This window comes from Propithecus coquereli, unplaced genomic scaffold, assembly GCF_000956105.1.
Source record: "Propithecus coquereli isolate 6110/MARCELLA unplaced genomic scaffold, Pcoq_1.0 Scaffold666, whole genome shotgun sequence".
Classification (NCBI taxonomy): domain Eukaryota; kingdom Metazoa; phylum Chordata; class Mammalia; order Primates; family Indriidae; genus Propithecus; species Propithecus coquereli.
In genome coordinates, this window is record NW_012152685.1 from 98,572 (window position 1) to 110,421 (window position 11,850).

The following is an 11,850-nucleotide window of genomic DNA, read 5'->3' on the forward strand; positions in this document are numbered from 1 at the left end:
TAATTATCTTTCAAATATATTGTTTCATTCTATCTAATGGGCCTCTTTTTACAGTCACTTAGTATATATTAATTAGAGCTTTTCCAACGGTCTTCAACTAGTCTTCCCATTTTGGCATTTTTCCAACTTTAGTTCACCTTAGTTCACACGCTGTGCCTTCAGAGAGATTTTGCTAAATCACTGCTTCCCTGTCATGCTTCATCACCAAACAAGCAAACAAAACGACCACCATGCACATATTTTGATACTTAGCCTGATACAATTTGGCCACATTTCCATATTCCACTATTTCCTTTCTGGAAAACTCTACCATATTCTTGTTCTGCCCTTTTGAGATACTTCACTCAGCCCTAGAATGTCCTCTCCATTTTCTACTTGACCTTCAAGTTTAATTCAAATGTGACCTTCGTTAGATCAGCATCATTTATCTTTCTTTTTTCTTCATCCTGAGCGTCTACCTGCCATAGAGTAGACCCTCAATAATGTGACTAGCTGAGTAGAGGCAAATTTCCCAGTTATGTATTAGAATACAAGCTTCAGAATATAAGCCTCAAAGGGCAAAGTTTTTGTTGTGCTCACTTGTGTTTTCCTAGATCCATACCCAGCATGTATAGTGTTTCATATATTTGTTGAATGAATGACTTCTCAGCCAGAGGCGAGTGTCTAAATGCCAGTGGCACTTCTATGCACTTTGTCATGCTATACTTTATATCATAGTTACATCTGTACGTGTTTTATTACCCTTACTATGCAATGAATTTCTTGAAACTAACATAGGTTTATAACTCCCTTTGTGTCTATTCCAGGGCCAGACACATTAGATAATTTTAAAACAAGACATAAATGAAATTAAAATAGTGAATGAATAAATTTCAGTTACTTAAACATTTTAAACTAGTTAGAATTATATAGTTTGTATTTTTATTTTAAATACTTTATTCTATAAAATCATGGGCTTTTAATAAAAAAAATAAAACTCACAGGAAGGAAACTGCCTACGAATCTTTTCACAGGAACTTGTGTGTATCAGTTATTGCTACTGCTAGTCACTAATATTATGTTAAGAATTTACTAAGCTCAGTGCTCTTTATATATTATCTTCTTTAATTTACAGGATAATGCTATGCCATAAACACTAGTATTTGTTTTCATTTTACAAATGGGAAAAATTAACACTAAAAAGGTCAAATGTCTTACTCGATATCATAAAACTAGCATAGGACAATGCTAGATTTTAAAACAGCTCCATCTAACACCAAAAGCCAAGCTGTTAAACAATGTATATAACCAACCTCATATTTCACCATTCGATATCCACTTGAAAACATTCATTTATTCAAAAATATTAATTAGCCATCACCTGGTACATGTTTATTCCTATTAATCGGTGAGGATACATCAGAGATTAAACAGACTGAGATTCTGCCTTTATGAAGCTCACATTTGGGTAGCACAAACAGAAACTAAATGAATGAATAAAATTATATTAAATGGAGAAAATTGAGCTCAGTAAGATGACAAAATATTGCTCCTGTGGATGGTTGGTGATTTCATTTTACTTAGATAAAGCTTGAATGAAGCAAAATGTGGGCCTTACAGCCAAAGGTGTGGACCTTACAGCCAACTGTGGGCAGAGTGCTACAGGAAGAGGGACCAGCCAAGCTCTAAGCAAACTTGCCTGGAATGTTCAAGAAACAGCAAGAAGGCCATTGTTGCTGCAATGGAATGAGTGAGGGAAGTTTCTGGTAAGAGCTTAGCCTAAAGATGTACTAGGAGGACAGACAGTGTAAGAACTCTTTGGTTCCTGCAAAGACCATCTCTTAATCTGAGCGTTGAACGAATCTGATGTATACATTTAACAGGATCTGTCAGCAGGTTGAGAACAGATGGTGGGAATCTGTGTTTAAGCAGGAAGGCGGTGAGGAAGCTACTGACATAATTCGCAGATCAGGGCAATGATCTAACATGATAAAGAGTAGTGGTTGGATTCTGTAGATATTTTGAAGGCAATCACAGTCAGGCTTCTTGTACATTGGATGTGGAGTGTGAGAAAAAGAGAGGAGTTAATGATAATTATAAACTGTTTGTCCTGAATACCTCAAAAAAAGAGTTGCAATTTACAGGAAAGAGTTTGGGAGGAACCAGATTAAGCTTGGTAATCAGTAGTTTAGTTGTGAACATGTTATATATGAGTTGCCTATTAGCATACCATTACAGGTGCTCTGTATAAAGCTGGATTTACCTTTTGCCCTGAGAAGTACAAATAAAAGTATTTGAAGTATGAATATGCTTGAATTTTATGTTTTCCATTTGACAAAAAGAAATCAAATTCTATGAACCAGTGATAAACCATGGTGGAAATAAACAACTTTAAAACTGGAGTAGAAATTGAAGCCAATTCCTTAATTTGGTACTTATTTTTCTCTGTTAGGTTATATACAGGGGTTTAATAAATACACATAAAATAATTACGAGAGATTTACAAGTGCTCTGCCTGACAGAATCTAAATCTCAATCATCTGAAAGAAATATTGCTACAGAAATAGAGATATACTGACACATAGACTGATTGTTAGTAAATGAAACATTGTGTTTTAAAGTTATTAATATTAATAAAACAAAGTCAGGTTGATAGTATTTAGATTCTCCACCTTCTCTGAAAAGGCAATAATTTATGACTTCATAATTAATTATTATATAATCTACTTTAATAATGTCAGAACAATTCTAATTTGTTTTTAATTTTGAGAAAGGAACATCTATTGAGAAAGTTTATATCCATGTAAACAGTCTGAAATGAAGAAAGATATTTTGGAAAGCTTGGAATTTCTACCTGTATAGACATTTTGCATTTTCATGCTCTAGTCTCAGGTGAGGTATGCAGGCTCTTCACTTTATCATATTTCCCCAAATTGATGTTATATAATTTTAAAAATGATTTGCTCTCATGTGTTAGCCAGCAAATAAGAACCATAATAGAATTAAAATATCTGAATGCCTTTCTAAATTCTAACTGTCTCATAGTTTTGTTTGTTTGTTTGTTTTTGTCGTTTTGTTTGTGTTCTCCTCGCAATGAGCATTCTATATCCTACTACAAGCACAGGGTCCTATTTTCTGGTTCACATAAACCATTAATAATTGATTCACATATTTGCGTTAACCCAAGTTTCCCTTGGGGTAAGAATAAAAGTAATTTCTCACAGCTCTAAGTGTTAGTATACTAAATAGAATACAACCCAAATAGAATGGCATAATGAAACAAAACTATAGATATATAAGTGTAAGCAGAGGCTTATATTTAATCATTATACAAGTTTTATTATACAAGTCTCATAAAATGTCTCTAAGAGAAACCCAATGACAATTGTTCTCCAGTGAATTATGAGGCTTCTAAATGAAATGCTCCCTGATAGCCCTAAGTGGTGTGTGTTTATTGATGATCTAATGGTTTCAGAAAGGCAGATGGTATGAATGCAAATAAAATAATAAGTCCAGATTTAGCTGCAACTCTTGTGATGTGGCCTAGTTTAGCGTTTCACAAAATTTAATGTGCCTCTGGGGAGATTGCTAAAATGCAAAATCTGTTTCAATAGATCCAACTGGGGACCGAGATTTTACATTTCTATAATAAGCTCCCAGGCCATGCTTATGCTGCTTGTCAGAGACCATGCTCTGTGAAGTAAGGATGCTAGATCAACGCATCTCAAATTTGTTTCACCTAACTTTGAGACATCTTATGGGAAAGGATTGTATTACCAGGAGGGGCATATTCTCTTCTTTCTTGCAGATTTGTGATGGCTATTAGCACCAAAAAACTACATAATAAGGAAAAAAACTCTGTTTTTTTATTGTGACACACACACATACACACACACACACACACGCACCCCATGAGTTCTAGCCCCTTAAAGTCAAGTATCCAGTACAGTATTGTTAACTCTAAGCACAATATTGCACAAATCTCTAGAGCTTTTCATCTTGCGTATCCGTAACTTTGTTCTCATTGAACAGCAACTCCCCACTTCCCTGTCTTCATGATCGACTGCTTTGAACATATATAAGTCATGACCTTAGGTAAGAATAGAATATTTATTGAGAGAAGGTTAATTCTTACCAGATCTGCTGTCAATGGTTGAATACTTTGTTAAGACCCAGTCGTGATTAACAAGTTTGTATTAACACAAAAAAAGTGAATATTTGTGAGATTTTAAAATGAAATTAAAACTGAAAGTAAATATTTTGACATTATAGGCAATTTAGGATGGAAGAATGGAGAACAGCCTTTATATTCAGATAAATGTAAATTTGATTCCCAACTTTGCTTCTTCTATGACTTGCTCTAGTCAACCCAACTAAAGTATTGAACCTTTCTAAGTCTAATTTTCTTTATATGAAAAATGTTTATTGTAATATGATTATACAATTTTAATAACAATTAATTACAACGATGCCTTGTCAAGAGTAGGTGCTCAATAAATCAAATTGGAGCTCTTTTATGATTATCAATAATAAAGGTGAATTCCACAAATAATAGGTTTCTATTACTTCTTAGACTCTGCTTGGGCTAGGCCCTCAGTAAATAATTTAAAGTAATATAAAAACTACTCTGTGATTAAAATCAGGTTTTGACATGCTTTATGAGCTCCTTTTATATGGATTTTTTATAATATGCTTTCAAAATTATTGGCAGATTTACTCCGTGTCTGTACTTCGAGCTGGATAATGGAAAATGATTTATACAGTTTTATTGAATTTACAAGGGTTAGAGTAAGCAACATTAATTATTGCTATGTCATTCTCGCAGGCTCTCAGGAAGTGAGACAAAACAGAAGCCAAACTAAATGTAATTAGCATTAAAATGACTCAAGCATGAAAAATAATCGAATGGGTCCTGAAGTGTCTTATTCTTGTCAACAACAGAAGATCATACTTGTTTGCAAAACATTCATTTTAATTGCTTTTCCCCCTATCATGTGAAATAGGAGAGGCGTTTTAGGTCCTTATCGTATTTCTCAAATAACATTTTTGTTTTTGACATCACAACCTACACTGTCATAAATAATTAACCTGACTTTTAAAACCAGGTGATGCTAGCTGAGAATCTTACAGGATGAATGCCAGCCGCCCATCTCCCAAAAAAGTCATCACTTTTTCTTTCCCAACGTGTATTATTTAATGTAAATAAGTTGTCTGATCAGTGCATTCTCTTTGGAGTATAAACTGAAAATTTTGTGAGTTGGGGGTTGAATTTAACATACAAATTTTCCCAAGAAAGAGATATTTTACATGGGAATTCCATCCAAATTCTGCTCACTAGACATGGGTGAACAGTGGAAATATTTACCACTGACCCAAAACTGTAAGAAGTGAGCCCAAAATATGAGAAGATAGGCAGAAAGAAGAAAGTCTAGGAAAAGAGAGAGGAAAGAAACTGAAAGTGTTGTAAGTAGAAATATAGGTAAAGGCCCACAAACGTCAAGGAAGTGGGGCAAATTAGATAATGATAGACATAGATTATTGTTTTACATTGGAGAACGAGGGGTCTGCTCTGTGGTATAAGCTGAGAAGTGTCAAGTAGGGAAAGCTGAGACTATATTCCCTGCACGTCTACTGGAATTCAGTTTTTCTAATTATAATGAGACAACCTTTTCAGTAGATTGCTGTTAGTAAGGAGCTAGATCAGGCAGAATCAGAATCAAATAGCCACAGACAGAAAATTCTTGGAATCACAGACCTATTCTAGAAAATCCAGGCCTCCTTTTAGTTACATCAGAGCTGATATTCCGCAGGGACATACTCTTTTGGCTCTATTATTTGTAAATTTATAAAAATAATTTTATACTGTTTGGTAAAAAGCTGATGCCAGAGTGATCCATGTGTCCCCTTTATATGCATACCCGGTTTCTTCCCCGGGTACTTCAAATTCGTGAAATCGAGCAAATGAAGGAGTAGTCAGGTATAGCGGGTTGCTCCAGGATAGCACAGCTTTATGGCTGCTATAAATTTTGACTCGTAAGTAATTGTGCCAAAACAGCTTGGCTATCACCCTTGGGAGAAGTATATTAGTTCTGGATGGTTGAAAGAATAGAGTTTCAGACAAAAATAAAATGCTCTGAGATACGACAATGGGACAAAACGGACCCAAAGCGGAATTTTGTCTATTTTAGAGTCCAACTGAGGTTCTTCTAACCTGGTACAGCAATATCATTAAAATGAAGTCTAATTTGGAAGCATTTCTCCATTCATGAACATAGACTGCAATTATAGGAAGGAGAAAAACAAAATAGTTATAATCTTTTTTTTTTTCCTGTTGTCCTATCAGAGCCATTTATACATAAAATCTAAATCATTCCTTTTTTTTTTTTTCTACTAAGGAATTTCATTTCTATCTAGTTTCAAAATCAACATTCCTCACCTCCTTCCTTGTTGCTTTCTGATTTAATGAACAAAAAAATCCAGGGCTCTAGTCACATTCGGACTTGATGGGGTCTTTCATGACAAGATGCCTTGACACGTGCTGCCTTTCTTGCTGGAATGCCAGTCACATTTTATTACACCGGTGACATGCAAGGTTCAAATGACATCTCCAGTGCCCATTCTCTGCGTATGTGAACTCTCACCTAATGTAGTCGTCTACACACATGTCAAATGAATTATTTTAGACAAACTTTTTGTAAGTTTCACAAACTTTAAAGAAGATGAGGTAAATTGTAATAAACCTGCCACATTCCATTAAAAGAAATATTGCCTCTACAGGATTTAATAAGAAGATAATTATCTAAGAAATTAGACCGTCCTACCTTATTATTTTAAACAGTGAGTTGTACGTGATCTTGGGATGAAAAACTCTATTGCAACCCAGTTATTTCTTTTTCAGATGTAATTGTCGAACTTTCTATATCTATATTTGCACTTCTGGATAATACGATGTGTATAACTATTCAAGTTCTAATTCTGTGTCCTGAGTTAATCAATTTTCAAGTAAAATACAGATGCCCCTCTGGAGAATGCCATTAAATTAATTATAATACATTTCATAATTGTATAGGCTTTGTTTCCCTTCATAATATAAAAAGTTAATTAAGGAGTATATAAGATAGTAATTTTGTCATCATAGGTCTCCTTTTTTCTTCAAAATAGTTCAAATTGACACTTAAATTTTATGTAGTGTATTTTTATTAGGGAATAAAGGGGTATGTTTTCACATATAGTGAAGTTCATGTAGAATGATAAAAGTAGCAACCATGTTTTAGATATTTTCTTGCATAGGAAAGATTTTTGATCTTGTATTTTTATCTTGTAGTACAGACATACTGTGTACAAAGAATCACAATTTTATAGGGGATAGTTATTTAATCTAGTCTGTTCATCAACTTTCATCTAGCAAGAAAGTTAACACACAGATAAAAAGTTGATAAAATTTTGTAAAATAATAATAATAATTTTCTTACGTCGAAAATTCTAAGTACTGGGCATTACTGTCAGTGCCTTGGATAACCATATGACTTGGTAGATACATACAACAACACTATAAGATAAGTGTCATTATTCTGATTTTACAGATGAGAAAACTGAGGCACAGAGATGATAATTGACTTGGCCCAAGGTCACGAGATAGTGATTTAGGTTTAAAAGCCAGGAAGTATAGATCCAGAATCTGTTTAGCTAACTTCTAGGCTACATGTCAATGTCAGATATGCAAGGAAGAGAATTCCTTCCATCAGAGATGATTGCTAAGGGAAGGTTTCATATAACAAGGGGAATTAGAACAGGGCTTTGAAGAATGAAAAAAAAAAAAAATGGAGTTAATAGAGTAAGTGTGTGGCTGAAAAAAGGAAAGGGAGGTAGTCATAAGGAAAGAAGTTGCAAAAACGGAAATATAGGTAGGAAAGCACAACACACATATTCAAGGGATTGTAGACAGAGCAGTTAGGAAAGGGGTTTTTATTTAGAATTATTTAAGATGACAAAAATGGATATATTCCAAGTGTTTTGCTGGATATTATTTGATACATTATATCATTACCTCCATTAAAATAGAATTCACCTTTAAATTCATTTTCTACATAAATTAGTTCCAATATTGGCAATTGTGTGTGTTTATCTTAAATGTCAATCTGTTACTAATCTCATGATACTTTTTTCTCACAAACTCCACCCATTATAATAAGATAGTATCATGTCAGGAATTTGCCTGTTACTCAAAGAGGACATTTTTAAAATGAATATATGTAATTTGGACACAAATAAAAACTTCCTGGTAAATTTCCTAGATAAGAATGCAAAAATCAAAAAGTAGTAGTTTATGTAATTCTGTATTCTTTTCCAGGCAAACCAGTGATGATAGTGACAGAGTATATGGAGAATGGCTCTTTAGACACATTTTTAAAGGTAGGATTTGGGACTAGTTATTGAAAGTGTTATTTGTACATTTGCTGTGATGGTGAAGTGGAAATCGTGCCACTTTAAAACTAAAGTTTTAATGGAATAGAAATGCATGAAGTCAATAATTGTACTCCAGAATTAACTTCAGTTTGAAAATTGTCCTTTTCTGAAAACTTACGCAAGTTATATGCCCCTAACAGCTTTAATTATGTGTCAATTTGCAAAAAATAAAAAAGGAATGAAAGAAGAAAAAAAGAAAAAAAAAAAGAAGGGAAAAGGGGAATAAAAGCTTAAAACTACTTAAATTTCTCAAAATACCTAGTATCAGGCAGAGCAAGAAAAAATGTCCAAAGGAGCCATGCAAATAATTGTGAAGGTGTCAAATGAAGGTCTATAAATGCTCATAGTGCCCTTGCCAGCCAGTCACTACTTGCACCGATGAAGAAGTCACGTGGTAATCAACGATAGCCAATATCGTCAGATGATCTGGGTTTCAGGAAAAGATTGTTCTACGCGCAAATCGCCCAATTTTAAATGTCGGCAACTCACTTCATTGGGAAATGGCTTGTGTTGGACAGCGTAACATATTTTCAGGTCTGATTAAACCTACAGGCTGGCTTTTTGTAAGTTCAGTATAGTGACGATTGCTTTTGATCAGGAAAAGCGATGGGGCGATGGCTTTGATGGCCATTATAAGAAGAGCCTGTGCAATGAATATGATACTGGTCCACTAATCAGCCAAAGTTTCCTTCTCATCTCCAAACTCTACCAGATTCTGTTGCCAAATATTTGAACCATACCTTCAAGTTCTCTAGTATCTTAAAGTCACATCATCAGTTTATTTCAAAATAATTATTGGTTGAGCCTCACGAGCCTGTGTGACTGCATTAAGTTCAGTGCCCTTGATGAAGACAGTAAACTTCCAAGAATTGCTAACATTGTCCTGGTCATTGCTCAGTCTTCCGTCTCCCTTCTGCTGCTACAGAAACTCCTGGATCTCCTCTGGCCACTGTATGTTTACCTTAGTATGCCTATCCAGCTAGCATCTTTTAAATCACCTCAAAATATAGACAGTATTGACCCAAGGCAGGTACTAGGCTGGAGTGATGAACAAACTCCTCTGATGACTGAGAATAAGGGAATGACAACGCAGAAAAGAGCAGCTAAATGAGATTTTTGACAAGGGTTTTCAAAGCCTTTATCTGCTTTGACCAGACAGAGGACAGATAAACATTACCAAGTTTTTCTAACATTTTCCATTCTCCCTCAGCTAGCAATTGCGTATGAATTTTAATGAGTGATATTAGTAATCTGGGAGTTGAAGGAAGATTTTTTTTCATATTTTCCCCCAGCGATTGGTGTTGCTAGAATAATATTTCTACGTTGTCTTTACAGAAAAACGACGGGCAGTTCACTGTGATTCAGCTTGTCGGCATGCTGAGAGGCATCGCCGCAGGAATGAAGTACCTTTCCGACATGGGCTATGTGCATAGAGACCTTGCTGCTAGAAACATCTTAATCAACAGTAACCTTGTGTGCAAAGTGTCTGACTTTGGGCTTTCCAGGGTACTGGAAGATGATCCTGAGGCAGCCTATACCACAAGGGTAAGATCTAACAGAATGCACTTCTGATACACTAGACTAGAGGCATTTAAATTTTTTAAGATTTTAAAGCAAATAGCAAAAGGGCATTCCTATAACAAAGTCAGGAAGAGAGAGAGGGCATTAAAAGTCCAGATAATTCTCCTTTCTATGGATCAGCAAATTCAAATATTAAACTCAGATAAAAAAAAAATCTTCTCTGGGAGGGAACGATGGTTCACACCTGTGATCCCAGCACTCTGGGAGGCTGAGGAAGGAAGATCTCTTGAGCTCAGGAGTTCAAGACCAGCCTAAGCAGGAGTGAGACCCTATCTCTACTAAACATAGAAATTAGAGCTACACCTAATAAACTTGGCCTAAGCAGGATCCAAGTTATAGAAAAGTCTTTTGCCAATGTGATTGGTTGGTATCTTAGTTAAGTGCAAAAAGTAGATTTTTCGAGGTTTGTGTCAATGTGTCATGCGACAGAAGTGGTCCCTAACCTTTTTGGCACCAGGGACCGGTTTCATAGAAGACGGTTTTTCCACGGACTGGGGGTGGGGGGCAAGGTTCCGGGATGATTCAAGCGCATTACGTTTATTGCGCAAACCTCTCTGCCAATGATAATCTGTATTTGCAGCCGCTCCCCAGCGCTAGCAACACCGCCTCAGCTCCACCTCAGATCATCAGGCATTAGATTCTCTAGGGAACCTAGATCCCGTGCATGCACAGTTTACAGTAGGGTTCAAGTTCCCGTGAGAATCTATTGCCCGCCTCCCATCTGACAGGAGGTGGAGCTTATGCAGTGATGCGAGCGATGGGGAGCGGCTGTAAATACAGATGAAGTCGCTTAGCTTGCCCGCCGCTCACCTCCTGCTGTGCAGCCTGGTCTGTGGCCCTGGGTAGGGTACCTCAGTGCTACAGGGTTTACTTGAGAGACAGAGATCCTGAGACATCCCCCCCTCAATACTCACTTCTCTGAAGTGGGGTGTGGTGGCATTTTGTGGAAAATCTACACAAGAGACAAGAAGACAAGGGAACTTCAGATAATATTAATAACCAGGAGAAAAATTATGGACTAAGGTTTAATATAATCAATAAAGAACGATACTGAGAGAATGGTAGAATATCTATGCATAACTAGGCCTCATCGTGTGACTTTGCCTAGGAATATTTAATTAACAAAAATAAGTTTCAGGAAAGTCTTCTTTGAATGGTGTTACCATATGTCTAAAGAGAAAATAATTCAAACCTTACTTCAACTCCCAGAATAATTTCAAACATGACTCCAAATTATTATTTCTTTATATATCTTGAAACTCTGATTAATAAACCGCAATTTTAATCCAGTTATTCCCTCTAGTATGTGAATTAATTATTCCCTTCCTCCAAAAAGGGAAGGCATACATCAGTCTTTTTACAAGAAAGTATTCAAAACCTTCACCTCTCTTTCTCTTGATATATATTTGCTTATAGAGGAAATATTTGGTTATATGGGCTTGCCCGTTTTTAAAAAATAAGCGAAAAATAATTTCATACTGAAGGAGGCAGGATATAAAGGTCCTTATTGTGTGTACTAAGAGAAAACATACCAAATAATTTCTCTCTTTTTTTTTATTTTTTTTGAGACAGGGTCTCACTCTGTCACCCAGGCTGGAGTATAGTGACGTGATCATAGCTCACTGCAGCCTGGAACTCCTGGGCTCAAGTGATCCTCACACTTCAGCCTTCTAAATAGCTGGGACTACAGGCACACACCACTACATGCAGTCATTTTTTTTAAAAAATTGTTTATAGAGACAGGGTCTCACTATGTTGCCCAGTTTGGTCTTGAACTCCTGACCTCGAGCAATCCTCCTACCCCAGCCTCCCAAAGTACTGAGA

The 11,850-nt window shown here is 35.8% G+C and overlaps 1 protein-coding gene across 1 annotated transcript in view; it reads left to right on the forward strand.

Annotated features, from left to right (window-relative positions):
- LOC105823291 (ephrin type-A receptor 5-like) overlaps positions 1-11,850 on the forward strand; it is a gene marked incomplete at its 5' end in the record, with an annotated part of 143,922 nt that overhangs the window by 89,636 nt on the left and 42,436 nt on the right. The window contains 2 exons of the mRNA XM_012660436.1: positions 8,330-8,391; positions 9,781-9,990. Of these exons, the coding sequence (XP_012515890.1) occupies positions 8,330-8,391; positions 9,781-9,990 (272 nt within the window). The remainder of the gene's footprint in view (positions 1-8,329; positions 8,392-9,780; positions 9,991-11,850) is intronic.